The 23,015-nt window shown below is 47.9% G+C and overlaps 1 protein-coding gene across 6 annotated transcripts in view; it reads left to right on the top strand.

Annotated features, from left to right (window-relative positions):
* Positions 1–23,015, top strand: part of ZC3H13 (zinc finger CCCH-type containing 13) — a 47,779-nt gene that overhangs the window by 19,593 nt on the left and 5,171 nt on the right. For 2 of the 6 annotated variants that reach the window (XM_054586518.1, XM_054586517.1), the window contains exons 10-18: positions 1,528–1,974; positions 6,055–6,246; positions 10,124–10,207; positions 10,549–11,092; positions 14,208–14,311; positions 14,665–15,849; positions 16,691–17,212; positions 19,376–19,528; positions 20,781–20,981. In XM_054586518.1, coding sequence (XP_054442493.1) covers positions 1,528–1,974; positions 6,055–6,246; positions 10,124–10,207; positions 10,549–11,092; positions 14,208–14,311; positions 14,665–15,849; positions 16,691–17,212; positions 19,376–19,528; positions 20,781–20,981 — 3,432 coding nt within the window. The remainder of the gene's footprint in view (positions 1–1,527; positions 1,975–6,054; positions 6,247–10,123; positions 10,208–10,548; positions 11,093–14,207; positions 14,312–14,664; positions 15,850–16,690; positions 17,213–19,375; positions 19,529–20,780; positions 20,982–23,015) is intronic. The other 4 variants (XM_054586520.1, XM_054586519.1, XM_054586523.1 and 1 more) reach the window with 4 other exon arrangements.

Below are 23,015 nucleotides of genomic sequence, written 5' to 3'. Positions count from 1 at the left end.
AGAAGATATTTAGCAAGTAGAGTTGGCCAGGAATACAGTATTTGTTTAGTGACTACTTACTGAATAAAAGCTTCATTATTGCGAAACCTAATCCTGAAGCCCACCAGTGAAGAGGAAGACATGCAGCCGAGTGTGGTTAGGGCTGCCGCTTTAGTGGAAAGGGAGGCTTGTGCTGTAGGAAGAATCTGTGTGTGTTTAGGTTCTTCTGAGGGGGCATTTCTTTAGCCTTCCGTACAAGAGATATCTGTTCCTCTCTACTTGGATGGCATTTCCTGAAATAAAAATAATTTTAGTGGAAGAATGGGGAGGTAGGTAAAGAACAAAATGCAGTAGTTAGGTATATTTGCAAAGACAGATGGGGCATCATGAAAAAAGTATTAAGTGAACATATTTTTAGGCACAGTTGGTATTGGAGGAGGATTAGAAGTAATAGGTATTCACAAGAAGGGATAGAAACATATCAAATCCTTGCCTAGTGCTTCTGTCCTTAGTGACATTTAAGGGCGCAGGCATTGGGACAAAGGACTGCGCGGGGCAAGCGTGGCACTGCTGTGAGGATCCAGAGGACTCGTGGGGACTAGGTGTGTGGGCGCTTGGACGAGCCTGCGGACCCAGCCACGGGGAAGACAGGGGGAAGGAGGCGAGCGGGTGGCATCCCAGACACAAAGCTGCTGCAGGGCCTAGCCTGGCCCCGGTCTGGGGCAGGACAGGGCGCCAGAGCCGCTTACAAAGGACCTGGCTTGTGAGAAGGCAGCGTTTGTTCCTTGGGGTTCTCTTGCTGATTCTTTGATCCATATCGGGTTTGTGTTGTAGTCAGTCTCTGTCTATTGTAGACACATCTAAAGACTAGTTTTAATATTTGCAAATTCCCATGAGGTGTACAGGGTTAACTAAGCCATTTAAGTTCCGGGCCTCTATTTCTTCATCTATACAGCGACAAGTCAGGATTAAAAGATCCGCGAGATTCATTCCAGCTCTCTTATAACTGAAACCGCTAATTTATTTCTCTGTGAAATCTTACACAATGCTTCAAGTAGAGGCAGCTTTAAAGACGCGAGTGTGATTCCATTCAGTGGCGCAAGAGAAGAGAAGAACGGCACCTGTTTGCCGGCCAGCCCCCACCCGTAGGCCGCCTGAGCGCTTGGCTGCACTCGCGGGGTCCTCTGTGGGCCCACCTGGCCTGTGGCCTTGCGTCTCCCAGTGTCCCTAAAAAGGGAGCCAGCAGTGATACGAGGCCGACTGACTTGTTTCAGTCTTTTAGGTGGGGACAAATGGGGCAGGGGAAGATCTTTCTTAGGGTTTATCCAACGAAAACAGTCATCTAAGTGTTAGTGAAGTTACCTTTGGAACTTGAGCTTTTGGATGGATTTAGTTTTCTTTTGTGAAACTGTTTTCTCCTTCTGTTTTCAGCAAAGAACATGAATTACTGTTGTAATAAAATCTTAAAAGCTCCACATTAAATATATTGTTTAGTTTCCCAAAATTTTGTGAAAGGAATCACGTTTGATTTCCACAATTGCATTACAGAGACTAGAGGCAAAAGGGACAGAGAAAAGGACACGCGAGAAGAGCGGGAGTACGAGCAGGACCAGGGCCCCTCCAGAGACCACAGAGAAGACAGGGAGCTCCGGGAGGCTCGGGAGCGGAGGGACCCCAGGGACGCCCGGGAGCGGAGGGACCCGAGGGACTCCAGGGAGACGAGAGACTATGGCCGGGAGACCAAGGAGAGCCGCGACCCCAGAGATTCGCGCTCCGCTCGGGACGCCCACGACTACAGGGACCGGGAGAGCCGGGACGCGCACCGGAAGGAGGAGGCGTATCAGGAGGAGTCCCGGAGCTACGGCAGAAACCACCCGAGGGAAGAAGGTTCCCGGACGGAGCTGCGGAGCGATTCCCGAAGTGAGTCTCGGAGCGAGCTGAGGACCGACCGCATGGGCAGAAGTCGGGGGAGAGGCCCCGAGGTGCCAGAGAAGGGTAAGGCTTTCCCCGGGCTGGTGACTGTGTCTCGTGTGCTTCCGTAGGACCTGTTAAATCTCCTAAGGTTTCTCTTCTCAATATATTATTTCTACTTCATTATCGTTGTTTCATTAAAGTAATTTTCAGTTCATTGAATTTGTGAATTCTGAATAGGAACTGGGAGCAAAAGTAGCAAAAGGTAAGCAGGCCTGGCCGAGACCCTGCTTAAATTAAATCCTGCCCCCCGTCTTGGTGAATGTGAGACACTCAGAACACTGCCAACAGGCCAAAAAGGGCTCAGAAGGGAGTGATTTCTAATAAACGGGTGTGTGTGTATGTGATAAAATGATCGTTAAAGTGGGATTAAAATGGTGGGCTTTCAAAATTGACAGTGTCAGAAATGACTGATTTGTGTATTTGTCAGTATTTGTACTTGCTTTAAATCACCTCAGATCATCACCTATCAGGATCTTGAGCCATTTTTCTTATTTCCCCCTAAAAAAGCATTTGTCATACCCAATAACTACCTACCAATATGTATTTGACTGTCTCCAAACTGCTTGGACTGAATTAACTTTAACTGCTCTCTTTTTCTCCCACCTGCTTCTCTCCCCTTCCCCAAAACACCGCTGCGTGGTCTGGCCGCTCTTATCCTTTTCACTGGTCTGTGGGTCTGTCTCCCTCAGCATTACAGCTTCACGTGAAGCTGAAGGCCCCTCACCTTCTCCCTGTCTTGGCTTTTCTTGGGGGAACGCTGGGGACATGCGGCTTCAGGCCGGCGAAATTCCAGCGCTCCCCCTGCGCCCAGAAACGGTCCCCGTCCAGCCACCGCGAGTGGGGGCGGCTGCCTGGGCAAGGCTGCCGGGGGCCTTTGTGGCTTTGCCCCCCTCCCAGGGGCCTCACCTCTGTGTCTCTGCCCCTGCCTCTGGGCTCAGCTGCAGCCCGCGGCTGCCGCTCGCGGGAAGGCGCTTCTGTCCCTCCAGGTCTCAGGCCCGCAGGAAGTGTGTGCAGGAGGGTCCCACCCTCTGCAGGGCTGCGGGGAGGTGGCCAGGCTTCTCGGCTGTGTTTTCCCGTCTGGCAATGGCAGCCACCACAGCGGCCGCCTAATAGCCATGCCACACCTCTGAGCTCCCTCTCTGCCCGCATTGCCAGGGTCGGCCGGGCACCGTACCAGCCGCTGCAGCAGGAGCGCTCGCCTCCGTGGACCTCCGCCCCTCTGGGCTGCGGGGTGCAGGCCGCAGTCTCGTCCCCTCCTCTCCTGCCCAGCGCCTGCAGCGAGCGCCTTGCTGTGGCCTTGGCGCGCGGCTCCACTGCTCTCCCTTCCCCGCCCCCCTCTCTCTCCTGCTCACCCCCGACGGCTGTCTCAGCGCGGGGATCTCTCAGACGTAGTTGTGTGGTGAGCACGGAGTCCTTTGTTGAATCATAAGTTAGAGTTCAAATTGTTGCAACTTCAGCAGGATAGACCGGGGGACCCTCTCATGCTGCTGTCCCTCTGACGTCACTCCGCAGACTCCTTTTAGTTAGTATTTGTTTGATATACCTGTTTTCATCCTTTCAGGCTTTCTGTATTTTTTTATTTTAACTATGACTCTGAACAGTATACAGTGAGGCATATGTTAGACATTACAAGGTCTGTCCAGAAGGTATCCAGCTATGTACTATGAAAAATAAAGACATTTATTGAAGAAGATACAAGAAACATTGTACACAGGACAATGACACCTCAGTCCCCTTCACAGTAGAACCCTGGGACCTCATACAGTTCCAGTCACCATCAGTTGTCCTGTTATATTTTCCTGAATCTCATCAATGGTCTGAAATCTCTTCCCTTTCAAAGGTGACTTTAGTTTTTTTGGAAAAGCCAGAAGTCGCAGGGCGCCAGGTCTGGGCTGTAGGGGGGCTGAGTCACCTGAGTGATCTGATGTTTTGCAAAAATAACTCTGCTTGGGATGTGATACATGAGTGGGCGTGTTTCCTGAGGACACTGCCAGTCACCAGTTGCCACGGCTGCGGCCTGAATAACCTGAATAGGTTCTGGAGAGGAGCGTTCAAGCCTAGTACAAGATCCGACGCAGATTTCGTTGTTCTCGCTCAGTCATTTTGCATGTGACAGCCATACAGTTCACATGCTCACTCAACACCATCTCCCCCCGCCCCACCCCGCCCAGTACTGTGAAGGCGTCATTGTTGACACGTGCGCATTCCAGTCCCCTCTCCTTGGCTGCCAGGTCACAACAGTGTCACACAAACCATTCTCGTTACATTGATAATGGCTGGACTTTTTCCAGACACACCTTGTATTTTGAATCTTTCATTGTATCTTTCTTGATTCTTAACACTCCTTTCAAATTTTTCATCTTTTTACCTATCTTTCTTTCTCTGGGGCATATCCTCAGACTTTTTTTTTTTTTTTTTTTTTTACTTATTTTCTCTTAGCACCATCTAATATGACATCTAACCTGTTCATTCCTAGTTGTTTTATGTAGTCTTTTAAAAAAAGTTTTAAATTTTTTCTTTCTGGTCTTTAATAACTAAAATATTCTTTAAAGATATTTGGGTTATTAAAATACCCTGTTACAGTATTTAGAATTATGCTCCACTTCCTTCAGTGCTCTGCGCCTTTTAGGTGTAAGATGTGTATCTCTCTCTGTACTTGTTTTTAAACCACTTCATTGGGGTATGATTGAAGTACAAAAAGCTGTACACATTTAATGTATACAACTTGATGAGCTTGGAAATAAGTATACACCGCAGTCTATGCCATAAACATAATGTCATCTGCAAAAAATGTCTTCCTCTTCTCTTTATTTTTATTATTTGCATGTGTGTGTCTGTGTCATAAGGATACTTAACATGAGATCTGCTCACTCACCAAAGTTTGGAGTTTCTGATATGTTACTGCCAACTGCAGGCACCGACCATACAGCAGGTCTCTAGGACTCGCTCATCTTGTACAGCTGGTGCTTCGTATCCTTTGGCTGCGACCTCCAGTGTTCCTCTCCCTCCAGCCCTTGGCACCCCCTCCTTCTTGCTGCTTCTATGAGTTAGACTATGTTAGATTTCCTGCGTAAGTGATGTAATGTGATACTCTTCCTGCTGTGTCTGACTTACCTGACTGAGCATAAGGCGCACCAGGTTCATTCATGTTGTTGCCCGTGGCAGGATTTCCTTCTTAAGGTTGCATAGTATTCTGTTGTATGTCTGTACCACACTGTCTCTATCCATTCATCTGTCACTGGGCATTTAGGTTGCTCTTGGTTATTGTGAATAATGCTATAGCGAGCATGAGTTCTGATACCTCTTCTAGATCCTGATTTCAGTTCTTCTGGATGTATTCCGGCTGGATCATATGATATGCTGGATCTTATGATAGTTATAGTTTTAATTTTGTTAGGAACCACTATGCTGTTGTCTTTAGTCGCTGTGTAACTGAACCATCACCGTGATCAAGAGACTCAGCTCTGTCTCCCCTAGCCACAGCCTCAGCCCCTCCCTCCCCTGTCCCTGACCCTGGCAGCCACTGATGTGTCCCCTGTATAAGTAACCACGCTGACCGTATGCTGCTGAAATGGACGTTTTCCCGTAGCACCGTTTCCCTGAGGTTCGTCCGGGCTGCTCGTGTGTCTGCAGCGTCCCTCGTGGTGGTGCGCCGGGGTGCAGGTGGCCGCCGTGTGTTTTACCCTTCGCCTGCTGAAAGCCATCACCTTGGTTCTGTGTTGGGATGTTGTTACTATAAACTGTAATCAAAGCAATAATATATATCCATATTTTTAGTGTTTCATGATATTTCCGTGATTAGATATGAATCAATAGTTTTTATGTTTTATTTTGTTGTTTGGGGCCTAATTGAAACGTACCTTCTTGCTTTATGATCCCATTGTCGATGAGGGTAACTGAGACCCCGCTTACCCGTCAGTTGTGAGACACCTTAAGTGTTCTGACCCACAGTTGGTATTCTTTCCAACAGTGATTAGCCCACTTTGGAATTAAAGAAAAAACACCTTTGTATGTTTTATTTTTGGTAGGAAAGATAGTGACTGATGAAACTTGTTAAATGAAGTGCGCCTGTAAACATGGGCGTGAACCTCCTTTGTTTAGGAAGCCGTGGCACAAGAGCTTCTCAAGTGGACGGTCACAGCAGTAGCAGCAACTACCATGAGAGCTGGGAGACGCGAAGCGGCTACCCTGAAAGAGACAGGTACCCCGAGAGAGACGCCCGAGACCCGCCGAGGGACTCCTCCTTCGAGAGAAGACACGGGGAGAGGGACCGCCGAGACAACAGAGAGAGAGGTTTGTCGCAGGGGTCATGTTAAATAGTGACCAGCATGGACTAGGAGAGTTGTTTTCTTTAAAAACCAGTGATCAGTTTACTTTTTAACCTAAGATGTCTTTCAAGACTTTTGCATGTTGACACATTTGAAACTGTTACATTCATTCATACACTCTATCTTGTTTACTTAGTGTAGGGAGAGATGTAAGTAGCTCTGCCAGAGCCTGTGTGGCGACTCAGCAGAAGCCAGGCCATGGGTACCTGCCCCCGCCTGAGCCAAGGCGCCCTGCCTGCCTCTCGCCTTGACCGAGGAGCTCACACAGCCCTTTACAGAAGGCGGGTTCGGGTGCCGTTCAGGCATTTCCGATTCAGAAGATACTTAAGCCTTCTCATCTGAGTACCCTGGCCACTCACTCAGTAGCTGTGATGAGCACTTTTGTGAGGACTGCCATAGAGAAAAATGACAATTTTAAGCCTAGGGTTGTTTGGAGAAACATTTTATTCATGTTCCCTTATGAGGAGATGTAGGGTCTGCTTTAGCTAAATTTGCATTCTTGTGTATCTTAAGCTAGGCATTTTCTGTTAACTCTGGTAGATGATCTCCTAAATCAAGTTTGAAGCATGATTACTAGAAGCTGCTTAAGAAGGGTGATACGTACTTTCTTTCACAAGCTTCTATTGCCTGCGTATACTGGGGCGTTGAACATTTAAGATTTTATGAAAGTCTCCCTAACCTTGGCTGGTTACTAAAGAAAGGTTTACTGCAATGTCGAGATGATGATTGTAGAAGACTTGACGGAGGAGGGAACTGAATACTGACGCGCCCCAGTGAGCTGAAGCGAGAGGCGACGCCGTGTCCTCCCCGGGCGGTACTGGGAGGGGGGCCGTCTCCCAGACACGGCACACCCTGGGGGAGTGTAGGTGAGACGAGAGGCACAGATGGCGGGAGCTGCAGGGCTGAGTCTGCTAGGGTGAGCCCAGTGCGTGTGGGTTAGAAGATGTGCGTGAGTCCTTTAGTTACAGACGAGAGAGGAGTTCACTTACATGCTCTGTGCTCATAGCGGAAATTATTTCTCCTGTAATGCTGATTCACCTCCTGGTACTGTGTCCTGCTAATGCTTGTATATCTTCTTTTTTCCTTTTCTTTCTAGTTTGATATCCCAGCTCAGGTTTTTCTCATGGCATGCCTGAATTCAGTAGTAGCATTTGGTTTGTTTTATATTTAGTTCAACCACACATGCATTGAGTTACCAAGAACTTTGATAGTTGCTTTATATGTATTCTCCAACTTAATGTCCTTTACAGTATTGTCAGAGAATATATATTTTAAAAACCCTTTAAAGTCCCTTTATCTGTACACTATCTCTGTGAGTGTAGGTGTAAGAAAGTTGATATTTTATAATTTAAGAGATTTGAGCTAAGAAAAGGGTAGCAGTTTTCCAACATAACAGAGACGTTCCAGAGGTAGAGTCCACACTGAGGTCTTCTAACCGCAGGTCTTGCTCCCCTCCTGTTTTCCTTTACTGTAACTGCATCCGTGAATGCCACCCCTGTGATGGAGAGAGACCAGCGTTTCTGACGCGAGCTGCACCGTCTGCAGGCGCTTACTGCGCCCCGGGTGCCCGGCTGGATTCTCGGGGCCCGAATGCCCTTGTGCTTGTAGAAGAGTGGCGAAGTAGCCCCCCAAATGAAGCAGTTATTCGGTGCTGTCAGGGCCACACACGAGGGACCCAAGTGGAAATAAAGGAGAAGAGAGGGACCTGTTTTTTGTCTAGATAAGGCGTCTGTGAGACACGGGGAGGCAGTGACGCTCAGGCAGAGCCTAACCGTGGGAGGAGAAGCAGGCGTGGCGTGGCGTGGCGGAGGCCGAAGCTGAGAAGGTTCCGTGCGGGGGAAGAGCGGTGCCGGATCCTAGGGGCGGGCGAGCCTGAGTGTTTCGGAGTTTGAAAGAGGACCCGTGTGCCTGGAGCCGGGTGGCCAGCAGGGAGGCTCAGGGTGGCTGACTTGTTCTGTTCCCCGCAGTTCAGGTCCTGCCCGTGGTGCTTCACGGGCTCATTAGGATACAAAGAGACAGTCGGAGTGTGATGAATTCTCCGAGATGTACAGTTCTTTGGGGAGACAAAGGAGCAAGCAGAACTCTGAGGGAACCCCAGAAAGCTTCCTAAGGAGGGGACATCCGGATCAGGGTCTGAGGGATGGGAAGAGTTTGCCAGAAGGAGCAGCGGAAGAAACACCCTGCAGGGAGGGTGCAGCGTGTGTAGACACGTAGGACTAAATGTTTTGAAGAGTGAAGAATTAGGAGGTTGGGGTAGAAGTGTGCTCTGCTTCGTAGAAAAGGAAGGGGGACAGAGGGTTGGTCAGAGTTCATCGACCCAGTTGTCAGCCTGTAAGTCAGGCTGAGTATTTTAGGTTTAATTGCCATTTTACTACCTGCGTGATAACTCTTCTTAAGCTGGTGGGAGAACAGAGTTTTCATCAAAAAAGTGTAAGAGAATCAGGAAGGAGGCTGAAGACCAAGGTGCCAGCCGGGCAGACTCTGGATGGCGGGGGCGTCTCAGAAGGGCTGGTCGGAGTCTGAGTGACTATGAACTGTAGGGCTGCGGCCTGAGAGCGCGCGGTGGTGTCTGAGCGCGGCGGGGCTGGGCGCCAGCCTCCAGGGGCGTGAGCCACCCGTCAAGGCGGGGGAGGGGAAGGGTGGGCCAAGAAGCGCGTCCTCGGAGAACACATTTTGGGGGAAGACAGAGAAGACAGCTTAGACAGTAAAGTAGTGCTCTTATGGTCTTTCCACTTTCTTTGAAGTAAGAAACATTGTCTTTTTGGTTGGGAAAATAGACACAAAATAGAGTGTCCATTCCCTTATTACTATAAGTTGCAGGGTTGAATTTGTTTCAGCTTTTTTTAAATCACTGGGACATTCATATGACCCCCCAAACCAGGAATTCAGACAATCAGATACCATTCCAAGAATCAAAAGCCTAGTGCATAAAGCCATTTTCGGTTCAAGCTGGTTTCTGCAAAAGCAAGAAAGGGTTTCGGAGAGCTGGCTTTTAGGCCTGATGTACTTACTGTCTCTGTGACGTTCGCAAGCAAACTTCTGGACCACAGTTTCTCTGTTTTTAAGAAGGGAAGGAGGGAGGCTGGACAAGGTTTGCTTTTGTTTTAGCTTTAAAATTTTATGAACTTCTGTTCTGAAGAGTATATATGGATAATTCTTTCATTTGTGGTAAGAAAGGAAATTTGAATGAATATATTGAGCTCTTCCCTAGAAATACCCTAAAATTATTCTGCCTACGCAGTTGTTAGATAGTCCACTTGCGATGTCGGCCCTATGATAGTATCCCCTTCATAGTTAACGGATACGTGTTACATAATATAGGAGCACAGGCATCACAGTGACCTCAGTCCCACCACAGGGACCTGTTTTCCGCAGTGGCTGTCCTTGGGAAAAGTCATGCCATGTTCTTATCCTTTTTTTGATCCCAGACTAAATTTTCTGCTCAAGGGAGCAGCTTGGCACCATGCATTAATTTCCTCTGTGTTTACATGATTTATGAATTGGGAAAGAATTTATATAATATGATGAGATTATCAGTTAGTACTCTAAGAAAAACAGCTCTTCATCTGAGTAACCAGTTCTATAATTCAATAAAAATTTTCATTTATTAGTAGTTATTATCAGCCTGTCACTAACATGAAACACTTTTTACATTTAATTATTTCAAGATTACAAAGTGTCATACCCTTAATATTTTAGTTTATAATAAATTGATATTGCAGCAAAAATAATTGTTTTGTTCTACTATATATCCTTCACATAGTAGCTGCACTTTGCTATGTATATATTTTTGCCTGAAATTCGAGGTGTGACTTACGAGGGAAATTTTTTTTTTCCTTCAGCTCCTATGTTCTACACCTCCTGCTGCCCCTATCCTTTGCCACCAGTGTTCTCAGGTCCTGCTGGGGGGACAGAGAAGATCAGAGGTGAAGGGTAGAGACGGCAGAAAGCGGGGTTGGAGCCGCGGGCTGGAGGCAGGGCACGGAGCATGCCGAGGACGGTCCGGGCCCGCGGGAGGGGGGGCGATCGATCGGGGGCAGCCAGCACGCTAGTCAGAGGGCAGATGAAATTACCTTTAAGGAAAAAACATCTCTTAACATCGAGGGGTGATTATTTGGATGATTAAATTGAAAGTAAAGATAGTACCTGATTTATATTTATTGCCACTGTGACCCTACACACAGAAAAAATTTAAGATTTGCCATGCTGTCTTACCAATAGGTTATCTGTCAAATTAATCATTGACAAAACTTGATTTTCATTGTAGATCAAAGACCAAGCTCACCAATTCGACATCAGGGAAGGAATGACGAGCTTGAGCGTGATGAAAGAAGAGAGGAACGAAGAGTAGACAGAGTGGACGATAGGAGAGATGAAAGGGCGAGAGAAAGAGACCGGGAGCGGGAGCGGGACAGGGAGCGGGACCGGGAGCGGGAGCGGGAGCGGGACCGGGAAAGAGAGAAGGAGAGAGAGCTGGAAAGGGAGCGGGCTAGGGAGCGGGAGCGGGACAGGGAGAGAGAGAAGGAGAGAGACAGGGAGCGCGAGCGCGAGCGCGACCATGACCGCGAGAGGGAGCGGGAGAGGGAGCGCGAGCGGGAGAAGGAGCGGGAGCGCGAGAGAGAGGAGCGGGAGCGGGAGCGAGAGCGGGAGCGGGAGCGGGAGCGGGAGAGGGCCAGAGAGAGGGAGAAAGAACGAGAGCGCCAGAGGGACTGGGAAGACAAAGACAAGGGACGGGAGGACCGCAGAGACAAGCGAGAAGATCTCCGCGAGGACAGGAGTCTGCGCGAGGGCCACGAGGAGAGGAAGTCGAAGTAAGCGCGGCGTGGGGCCAGCGGGCGGGTGGGCGGCCTTGGGCGGTTCAGGGGTTCAGGGGCCTTGCAGGAGCCCGTTTGAAGGCATCACCACAGGCTTCTGAGGGTGCCCCTGACGTCTTGTTCATTCTTTTTCTTCTCCATGTTTACCTGTATTTTAATTTTATTTTTTTTATTTGGTGTTTAAAAATTTTTGAATTGTCTGGAAAAAAATAAGTTTTTTCATCCTCCTATTTATGTATCCAGGGAATGTAATTAATCATTCTTATTTAAATCACATTTTTGCTGGCACAGTGGCTTAGTCACCTGCTGTAGGCTTGTTTTGAACAGGAAACCAATGTAACAGTGATAGAATCACCAAACTTGAATCACATCCACTTTATAACTAGTTCGTGGAGCTGACTGGTTACCAAGAGATATTGCCGATGCTGCTCCTGATAATCCTTCCCAACCGTTGTGTTCTAAGACCTCTAAGACCTGGAGTCCCGTCCCGCAGGCCGCTGGAGCAGTCCCAGTGGCCTAACACCCGGGGTTGGGGGGGTTCTGTAACCTCTGCACCGCTGGCGGACGGGGGCGGGGGGCGGGTCCTCTCTTGGGCTGCGGAGTACAGCAGGTAGTTGGGGACAAGAACGGGTTACTACTATTTCATAAATACATCTGAGGGCATTTCAACACCCCCCCCCTCCTTTTTTTAAATAGAAAGAATTTATTTGCTCAAGTATCTGGGGAGCCTAGGGTTATCTTTCATATATTCTGAGGTATCCACATTCTCAAAGAAAGCACCAGGAGTTGTCCGTGTTCTTCCATTCCTGCACTGTTTTCTTCTGCGCTGGCCCAGTCTCAGCAGTGTCCCCTCCAGAGCACGGCGGAGGCAGCCCTGCCCGCTCCGCACCCTCTGTGCCCTTTGTGTTGGGCTCTCAGCCGCAGAGGGGCAGACGAGGGGGGAGCCAGTCACTGGCCAGGAGGGTTTTGGACTCTGATCGGTCATGTTTGCAGTTTTTCGGGCACAAAACCAAGACTTGCTGGAGTTAACGGCCCTGTAAGAAGCGCGCATCTTCAGTGTTTCTGCGCCTTCCTCAGGCCCGTCGTCCTGGGGTAAGGACGGACCCCCTGCCGTAGGCTTTCCTGTTGTTCCTGCCGCAGACCGTGGTCACAGGCACAGTGCAGGGCACGAGACGGGAGGCTGCTGCCGTGGGGCCCACGGCCAAGACGTTCTGGAGTTGACCCTCATTTCATCAAAAACATCTTACACTTACATAAAATTCAGAGACTTCCTTTAACACAAGGAGGCACATAACGTGTATTATTTCTCTTCTCTGACCTCTTCAGCTCTCTTCTAATGTTAAAATTCTGAAATCTGTCTTTTAACTACATGCGTCCTATGCTTTGAGTAGTATTTCTCCATTTTCCCGATCTCTGCTTATAATAGCAAAAATTTCTTGTTTTTTTTGTGGCCAGACAGTGCAGGCATTGGTAAGGACCTTAAATGCTTAGTCAAACGGCTCCATGACAGTAACTACTTATGTGAGGTTATTACCTTGATGCCTTCATCATTTGTATTGTCATCTCTGTAGTTGAAGTTATCTAGGGCTTTTTTTTAACCACTGTTATATAGAAGGTTTGCAGGCTTGCCATAGGATTTATTTGACTTTAATTTTGTTTCTGTAGGTACTGCTTTGACATTCAGGGGGGTTTTGCGTGTTTTACATTTATTCTAGTATATCCATTATCTCCTGCTGTAAGTCAAGTCATTTCAGAAGTTAGGCATTTAAAACAGCCATTTTTTGTTCGTCATCCTGTGGAGGAGCCGCCGTGGCTGGGCCAGCACAGCGGTTCCTCTGCTGGTCGCTCTGGGGGTGAGCGTGGCAGTGCAGCCGGGTCTGAACGGCCCCAGAGGCCTCACTCCCGGGCGCGGCAGCTGCTGCCGGCTGTCGGTCAGGGCGTCTCATTTATCCTTCACGCAGCCTCTTCTCCGCCAGGAGCCTGAGCTCTGCTTTTACATACAACAGAGGAAACCTGCCAGGCAGGCAAAAGCAGAAGCTGTAAGGCCTCTGGAGCCCTAACTCTCCAGACTTACAGTGTCACTTGACCACGTTCTCCTGTAATAGGAAGTCCCCGCATCAGCTCAGATTGGAAGGACGGGAAAGCACCGTGCCTGCAGATGGGGGCGCTTCGGGCGGCGAATGGCACCAGCCGGGGCGTGCGGATTGTTGCGCGGCGCCTGAGCCCTCCTTGTCCCCGGCCGCTCCTTTATAAAAATGAGCTGTCGTGGAGATCACCGTGCGCTAAGATGTTCCTCAACTTTTGACCATAGTATTTATTAACAAACTATGTTAGTGAAAAGTAGGTGGTCAGAAGTTAATGAACATACAGGAAAAACACCAGAATAACAAGTACCCAGAGATATAAATCGCTGCCTATTGACGGTTCAACTGAAGAACAAGAAATGTAATGAACATATGAATTATTTTATTCATTTGTCACCAAGCAAATGATTTAGTTCTAAAAGGAAAAGAGAAACTAATTTTTACACAGCATGCCTGGCTTATGACATAACTAATTTATTCCTCATTACAATTTTATGGTATGTGGACCCTTGTTTTTACCCCCATTCTCAGTTGAGAAAACTGAAATTCAGTGACTTCAAAGAACTTACCTACGGTTGCATATAAGTTACATGGCTATAAGTTGAACTCATCTTTTTGACTCTGAAGCCAGTATTCTTTCATTTGGCATCTCAACGTGAGGTATAAAAAGGTAAAATTAAGACGTTTTAGTAGAAGGTTCACAAATACATTGAACCTCCTGCTGTATGTACCCACCTTGCAGTGTCTATGTCTAATGATTTTCAGTGGGGTGATTCTACACGTGTAATGAAGAAAGGAAGATACGTTGCCGTGTATTTTAAGTTCGCAATTGTAAGGCTTAACAGACGAAGAATTTTATTGAAGAGCTGAACGCAGTGGAGCCACCTTTGTATGATACAGCTCTGACAGTATTGCTACCCCACAGTTATATATTCTAGTTATAGCAAGGAAATAATAGTAAAAAACACAGTAAAGAAATCTCCTTCACCTCCTGGAACTTATAAATTACATTTGTTTGCCCCATTTAGGAAGCGCTACCGAAACGAAGGGAGTCCCAGCCCCCGTCAGTCGCCGAAGCGCCGACGAGAACATTCTCCCGACAGCGACACCTACAACAGCGGGGATGACAAAAGTGAGCGGAGTGCGTCCTGTGTGCGCGCGTGCGTGTTCCTCTGTGACCGCGAGGCCGCTCTCTGCCGTTAGCGCGCCGTGGCGGGTGCGGACCTGCGGGTTTCCTGCTCTGCCGTGTGGCCTCCCAGTGTCTTCCGTGTGACGGAAGGGTGCACTAGAAATCCAGTTGCGCCACCGCAACGCCACTGCCCCTTCCTGCTGTTGGCAGTAAAGCCGTATTTCTAGTTTACTGAGATTATTGCCTTTTTTTAAATTTTAAAATGAAACTAAAAGATGAGTTTGTTATTCTGTCTATGAAATGTGCAAGTGTGTTAGCTTGGTGACAGAGTGACCGCTTTTGTCTTTCTGTGTTAGATGAACGACACAGACTCTTGAGCCAGGTCGTGCGACCTCAAGAGTCTCACTCTCTCAGCCCGTCGCACTTCCCAGAAGACAGGCAGGGTCGGTGGAGAGAGGAAGAGCGTAAACCGGAAAGGAAAGAGAGCTCAAGGCGCTACGAAGAGCAGGAGCTCAAGGAGAAAGCGTCTTCTGGAGATAAGCAGCGGGAACAGGTAGAAATGATGGAGGGCTCCAGGACTCGGGTGCAAGACATGACGGGACACCACCTGTGCGAAGACCGCGACGCGGCCGACGGAGCCCATGATGAAAACAAGAAGAAAGCAAAAATTCAGAAGAAACCTATTAAAAAAAAGAGAGAGGATGACGCTGGACTGGAGAGGGGTGACGCAGGGACAGTGTCTGAGGACGGCCAGGCGTTTTCACCCAAGAAAGGGCAGAAGAAGAAAAGTGTGGAGAAAAAGCATAAGAGATCCAGAGGCGAGTCTGATATTTCCGATGAAGAAGCAGCCCAGCCGAGTAAGAAGAAGAGAGGCCCCCGGACTCCCCCTCCAGCCACCAAGCAGGGACTGGTTGAACTCTCCAGCGATAAGGACGGGACTCTGGAAGATCTTCCGAGAAAAGAAGATACAGCGTTTAGTGACTGGTCGGATGAGGATGTGCCTGACCGAGCCGAGGTGACGGAGGCAGAGCGAGCTGCCACAGCGGCTACCCCCGGCAGGACTCCCTCTCCGTCTTCCCTCCCTCCCCCGCCCCCTCCCGTGGCCGCAGCTGCTGCTGCGACTGCCCCCGCTGCCCTTGCTGCAGCCGCTACTCCTGCCAGCGCTGCCGCCGCCAGCGCTGCCGCCACCCCCGCCAGCACCGGTGAAGACTCACATAGAAAATGCCATAAGACGCGGGCAGAAAGAGTGGAGGCGCCTCACGGGACTGCAGAAGAGGCATCGCACCGCAAGCCAGTGGATCAAAAGAGGAGCAGCAGCCTTGGGAGCAACCGGAGCAACCGCAGCCACACATCTGGCCGGCTGCGCTCCCCGTCCAGCGAGTCTGCCCACCGGAGTGGAGACGACCAGAGTGGCCGAAAGCGAGTTCTGCACAGTGGCTCCAGGGACAGAGAAAAAACCAAGAGCTTGGAAGTCTCAGGGGAGAGAAAATCCAGGATTGACCAATTAAAGCGGGGAGAACCCAGCCGGAGCACTTCTTCAGGTAATAAAATAGAATTACAGTCTAGTCAGTGTTTCCTGGGTTAGCATATTTCACACAAATTACCGTTTTAAAGTAAATGCCAAATTGGTTGCTTTATATCCTGCCCTAAATTTCAAAGAACTTAATAGAAGCTGCACCATCTCTCCAGAATGTCGGCTGTTGTGCCATTAACACAGCATCACAATAAGGGTACGTCTGGTGGTGTCAGTCTGCTTAATATCAAGATTTTAGCAGTCTGTCTTGGTGGGAGGACTTGGGTATTCAACTCCCTTGCTGAGGCCTAAAACTTGCACCTTTCTGCTCTTCCAGCAGATAGTCGAGTCTCTTTTGACCACATGAAATAAAGCCGGGAGATAGGAAGAGATCCGATAAAGAAGTGATCGGTTCTGTTAATGCTTAACCATTTTATGTACTTCTTTCTTTGAAGATATTTTGTGGTTATAGTGGAAATAGACAAGGAAAGGTGTTCTGCATATTTTATGTATTTTTTTTATTATTATTATTATTATTATTATTATTATTATCTTAAACCCTTACCGAAGGGCATGTCCATCTGTCCTAGAGATAGAGGAAGGGGGAGAGAGAAATACCGGAGTGAGAGAGCGCCGGCTGCCACCTCCTGCCTGCCCGCCTCTGGTGCACGGGACCGGCTCCAACCAGCAGAGCCACCCGGCCAGGACTGTTTCGGCACTTTGAGAGAGCACTTTTTCCTTAAATGAGTTCTTTGGAAAAGTGGGAGTAACTATAGAAAAAGATAAATTGTAAGCTTTCAAGGGCCCTAACAGGAAGCATTTTGTTTGTTTTACACGGTAACGCTTTGTGTATGATATGCTTATTTTAGATCGCCGGGATTCAAGAAGCCATAGTTCAAGAAGAAGTTCCCCTGAATCGGACCGACAGGGTCATTCCAGATCCGGGTCCTTTGACAGCAGAGATAGGCTTCCAGAGCGGGACCGGTATGAGCAGGACAGAGAGCGGGAGCGGGAGAGGAGGGACGCCAGGCAGAGAGAGTGGGAGCGTGACGCCGACAAAGACTGGGCGCGGAGCCGGGACCGGGAGCGGCCGCGGGAGCGGGACAAACGGAGAGACCTGGACAGGGAGAGGGAGCGGCCTGTTTCTGATTCTGTGGACAGGGACAGGGACAGGGACAGGGAGAGAGACAGGGACAGGGGTTTCGAGAGTTCTTCTCAAATGGAGTTAGTGAAACGCAGTGAAGCCAAACTGGAGCCTGAGCACGAACGAGACCTGGAAGGCTCTTTCCGAGACTCCGTCGCCATGGAGAGAGAGAGGCTGGACAGAGACCTGGCGTCCGTGCAGGGATTCGAGGACACGAGCAAAGCGGAGAGAAGTGAGAGTGTGGAAGGTGAGCTGTGCCTTTCTGTCTGTGTTACTGCTCCATTCCTAGTTAGATTTCCCAGGAAATTCTCTTTAAAAGATAGTCTGATACATATAGCGACTCCATTGTGTTTCAGGGAAGTACATTTTAAAAGGCAAAGTCATACCATATTTTTAAACTGTGTTCCCCTCATTAGTATTATCAAGGCAGACTTGGTTCAAATGGGCCTAAGTGACATAAAAGAGTACTTAGATGCAACGTCTATAGACATTAAAAAGTAGAAAAATTGTGAAAATGGAAGTGACTTCTTGGTTCAGAGAGCGATTCAAAAAGCCCTTAGCGATTCCTGTTTTCTAGGGCAGTTGAGAACAAGTGTATGAGCCGATAACACTGCCCGAAACGGCCTGTAATGGCAGACTGGCTCTGGGGCACTGTGTGCGCTCCGCGCTCCTGGGGCGAGGGGCTCTGAGACGCCGCCTGAGCTCCCCGCGCCAGCCGCAGCCCTGCGCAGTCACTCTGAGCCCTGCCCCGCGGTTGGCCGAGGACTCACGGACCCCTGACCCCTGCTGCCGCTTTCGAACAGCCGCGGCCTCCGGCCTTCTTGGCGCCTGCTTTTCCCGCGTCTCATGCATTTCCCCTTCTAGCTTCTCTTTCCCACGCACGCTGCAAGTCCCAGTTTATGGGTTATTTCTGTAAGAAGTCGTCTCTGCCAAAGGCCCTTGCCCTCGAGAATTGACCTGGCCTTTGTTGGTACATCTTGTATGGCATCCCTGCACTCTGTCGGAATTTTACAGTCGCTTGGTTTCCTCGCCGCTCCACTGTGCCCCTTCGGAAAGGACGGCCACTTTTCCTGTCGCTGTCATCGCTCCTGCCACAAGGACAGAGTGACAGCCGGTCCGCGGAGGGGGGTGTGCCTGCGCACACGTGCGAGCCCTCGTTTTGTTCTTCGGTGACTTTCAGCCTGGGTGCCGGCAGTGACCAGACCCCCCCTGCCCCTCCTCCCTGAGAATTCTCCTGGAGACCCCGCCTCCATGGCACTGTCCTGATCTGATGCCGGCGCTCACACTGAAGCTCTGCCATCATCTGTCCACTTCCAGACCCCAGAAACTCGTGGGGAGCTTGCCATATTTTACTCTCCTTTTTGTTTGCCATGTCGTAGCATTGGGCTCCAAGTGAAGCTCACGTTCTTCTAAAATTACACAGCCTTACGTCTTTCGGCTGATTAAATATTCCAGTACGCCATTGGTTCTGTCTTCTTCCTCCTTGACAAAAACGCTTTATCTCAACATTCTTCAGTCACATTTTCCTCTCATTTTTGAGTTTAAATAGCATTGTTTGTGAGCCATAGTACTAATGAAGGTACACCCTGGGGTATAATCGAATATAATTGAACTAATGATTATAATAGTTCTCTTGTGACCATTTTTCTAAGTCATTTATTGGTTGTGGTCATTGAGTGATTAGAAATATTAAATGTACTCTGTAATTTTAGGATAATTTAAGTTCACAACTAACTCACCAGGAGACTAGGTCATTGAGAAAAGTTGGTAAAATAAGGAAATGGAATATACACCAGTGGGACTAATAAAAATGTGTTAAAATTATATTACAGCATTCTTTATAAAATTATGTTTATTAACTAAAGGATAACATCAGGACAGGGAAGATGAATTGGGAAATACAGGGAGAGTTAATAGCACTTTGACATTTTACCTCATGCTATAAAGTTCTTCCTATGAATTAAGTATAATGAACTAAGATTTAAGTTTCAAACAAATTTTATGAATGAGTTTGCTGGTTTTTAAAACATTGAGTTTAGATAAAGAAATTCATGCATCCTTTTGAAGTTAGTAGATTTGTCTGGATTTACTTAAAGTTTTAGTATAACAATTAACACCACATAATATTAATATGTTAGCTTTTATTTCTCATATTTTAACTGTAATTGTATAACCTGTTTTGATACAGCTGTCCATACTGTGTTCTTGCCATTAAAATTAAATTTGAGTAATTGAATTTTTCAGTTTTCTTTTGGAATTATCAAGTGTTTTGAATAATTAAAAATGTCATATTCTAGTAAAAAAATACTTTCCTGATTTTTGTAGTGTGTACAGCCTCTACGTCTTTGGTTTGAATTATATGTCCTTTCCTCTGACAGTCTTGTGGCATGAGATTAATTTTTCCAATTAGCAGGAGACGACGAATCCAGGTTGGATGACACACACTCGCTCGGCTCTGGCGCGGGGGAAGGGTACGAGCCCATCAGCGATGATGAGCTCGATGAGATTCTGGCGGGCGACGCGGAGAAGAGGGAGGACCCGCAGGAGGAGGAGAGGATGCCGGGTAAGGGCGTGCGGGGCCGGGCGCAGAGCCGCGGGCCTGCGGTGTGCAGGCGTGTGTTCCCTCCCGAGCTCGAGGAACTAACGCAGGGCGGTTCGGACTTTCCCTTGGGTCTTCAGTGATGTCGAAAGGCCAGTAAAATGAAAATTATCATCAAAAGAAATGCTGTGTTCATTTTTAAGTGGACTTCGCCTGTGAATTGGGAAGGCCTCATTTACAGTAGCAAGATTGTAAGCTGTCCCTTCTGGGGTGTAAGATCCATACTGTAAGTAACTTGGAGCCTAACCAGATGCTGAGCGTCCGGCAGCGCCCCCGCTCCTGGGCTTCTGGGCCAGAGCCTCGCAGCTGCGACGCCGTGGCCAGCTTTCCAAACGGCTGCTCGGGAACTCCTGGCGGTTGAAATTATATTTGAACGCTAGTCATACCTCTTTCAATCAATTTTCTAATTCAGTAATTGCTTTTACTCGCTGTACTTCATGCCTTGCCAGAGCTTACTGCTGACTCTGTCAGTCACCCCCGTAGCCTGATCATTAAAGAGTAAGTTTTGGGGTTTTTGTTTGTTTTATCACAGTGAGGATCTTCGCTTTGTCTAGGTATATAGAGTGTTACATTTTATTTTGAATTAATTTGCTCTTATGCGTCACACTTTTTACTGCTAATGTAGAAGGTATGTATAATTGTTATTTTTATCATTGGCTATCATATGTTTCTAAAGAGAACATTATTTTTTTAATTTCCTCAACTGCTCCTTGTCAATGGACGAATTATTTGTTCAACGTTAATAAGAACAACTGCCCAATTTATAAAGTAGTTTCATAATGAACTGTTTTTAAAAAGTAAATTTGCGTATGTGTGCATGTCTGTGTGTACATGTATGCAAACGAGATCCCTACATTGAACCCGTGAAAGGACTCTGATTCCAAGTTTAAACGTCAAGCCTGTTACTCTCAGTGGAATAGTGGGATTCTTTCATTGGGCTCTCAGGCAGTTTAATGAGCTATTTATAGGAATGGGTTTGCTTGGATTTTTATGTGTTTGCCTGTTTCGTGTTGGTGAGAAACATTTTTTTATTTGTAAAGGTCCTTAGGTTTTAAATATTGGTGTTTATAGAAAAGATTTCATCTTAACAATATGAAGTTTTTGGTTTAAAGTACTTATTTAATAGTCTTTTATGTTTTACAACTTATATTTCTCTAGAGATAGCAAGAACACTATTTCTTGGTGTAAAAAGGTTGCTGTTCTTTTAACTCTACAGATCCACTGGATGTGATAGATGTGGACTGGTCCGGTCTTATGCCGAAGCATCCAAAAGAACCACGGGAACCCGGGGCTGCGCTCCTGAAATTCACCCCTGGAGCGGTTATGCTAAGAGTGGGGATTTCTAAGAAGCTGGCAGGTTCTGAGCTCTTTACCAAAGTCAAAGAAACATGTCAGAGACTTTTAGAAAAACCCAAAGGTAATTCCGTTCTACATTGTATATTACGTACTATGGCTATTCAGATGCCTTTGAAAAGGATTCCCTTCTGTTCTCATGCAGCACTTACAATATTGGATCTGTATTTTTTTTAATCCTCACCTGAGGGTGTGTGTATTGATATTTTTTGAGAGAGAGAAAGAGAAACGGGGAGGGGAGAGGGAAATATCAGTGTGAGAGAAAAACATGGATCCATCGCCACCTCTACACACCCTGACCAGGGATCGAACCTGCAACTTTTTGGTGTACAGGGCAACTCTCCAACTAACTGAGCCATACAGCCGGGGGCGCGCGCGCTCTCTCACTCGCTCTCTCTCTCTCGCTCTCTCTCTCTCTCGCTCTCTCTCTCTCTCTCTCACTCCCCGCCCTGCCGGGCATGGCTGGATACTTTGTGAACAGACCACCTGTGTCATGAATCCATGTCCTTTATCTGTTAGCATAGCAGTAAAACTCTTGACTTTAATATGTCCCAGTAAGCACAGAGTGTATGTGCGTGAAACATACAGATTACAATTGGGAACGTATATTGACCTGACAAGGGACCGAGAGCTGAGGCTGTTGCCCCGCTCTCCCTGCCTTGCTTGGCTGGCGCCGTGCTCGTGCGCGGGCAGCTGCGGTGGGCACAGGGACAGAACGAAAGCCCTAGGGTCTTGCCCACCTCTGAAGTCACTCGCTCCTGCGGCTTTCGTTAACGGCATTTCAAGTGACAGTCGAGTCTGATTTTGCTCACTGCAGTGTCCTGTTTGACCCTGGCTGAACGGTGGGCTAATCTAAACAATGAAAATGCTCGCTGTAGAGAGATTGTGTTCGTTCCGTACCTGTCGGCCCTGTACTTTGCTGTGGCAGGTTTGTCAGAGAACTGCCGTAAGATGCCGAGTCCACACTCTGAGGGATGCCACTGTGTTTACTGTTGTGCCCAGTGTCTCATGATCTGTTCTTACTGATGCCATTGCCTACAACACTGCCTGACACATAGTAGGTGTTCAGTAAATGTTGGTGAAATAATTGATACTGATATTTTTCTATTTTACTTGGTTTATTTAAGTGTCCCAGTATTGAAGGAAGTATATCTCCACTCCACATGTAATTTTTAAATATATTCTAACAACCATAAATTCTTAATTTAAAGCAGAAGACTTGTGTATACAGTTGACCCTTGATCAACACAGGTTTGAACTGCGGGCCCACTCACCTGTGGACTTCCCCACATACACACGGTCAGCCCACCATAGCCCTGGTGTCATGAAGCTCGCAGGTGTGTTGTTCCACGCCGTTTTGTACAAGGGGCTGGAGCATCCGTGGGTTCTCTTATTCGTCAGGGGTCCCGGAACCAGTCCCCCCACCATGAACACCAAGGGACAGCTGAGTTATTGGGGAGTCAGAAGTCACAGGAGGCTTTCGACTATGTAGCCGGTTGGCAGCTCCCTGGTTTCCTTTGGTTCAAGGGTCAACTGTATACTGAAATGTAAATTGATTTTGTCTCGGCTTTCTGGTTATTGTGTGAAGTTCTTTTGAGCTACACTTTTCTAACTATTTTGTTTCCTTTGTTTTTCTTGTACTTCAGTACGTGTTTAATCTTTCTAGGGAGGTTTGCAAGCCTGTGTTAATGATTCCAATACAAATAAACGCCTTACTGAGCAGTATTCAGGGATGGCTGGGACTCCATGCAGGTTCCTTCTGTGCTTGTGTCTGTAGAGGAGCGGGAGTGAGTGGTGGTCTTCAGCAGCACACAGTGCCCCGTCCTGTGTGGCTCAGGCATTCGCGCCCCAGGATAACCCGAGGCGCCGCCCCTCTCTGCGGGGAGAGTCGCGGCCCAGCTGCGGAGGTGCTGTCAAGTCTAGTGGGAGAGCCCCCGACGCTGCTGTTTTAAAAGTTCCTCAGAAATTCTGGTAGATACCAGAGTTTGCGAGCTGGTTTTGAGTCTTCCTTTGTATTTATTTATGCTTTTCCTATGTTATATACCTGTTGGCTACATATGTAACTAATTGACTAGGTATATTGTATGAGACTAGTGTT

Source organism: Pteronotus mesoamericanus, unplaced genomic scaffold, assembly GCF_021234165.1.
Source record: "Pteronotus mesoamericanus isolate MK-2021 breed Mesoamerican mustached bat unplaced genomic scaffold, CSHL_Meso_final contig_94, whole genome shotgun sequence".
Lineage (NCBI taxonomy): Eukaryota > Metazoa > Chordata > Mammalia > Chiroptera > Mormoopidae > Pteronotus > Pteronotus mesoamericanus.
This window is presented reverse-complemented; position numbering and strand designations above follow the sequence as displayed.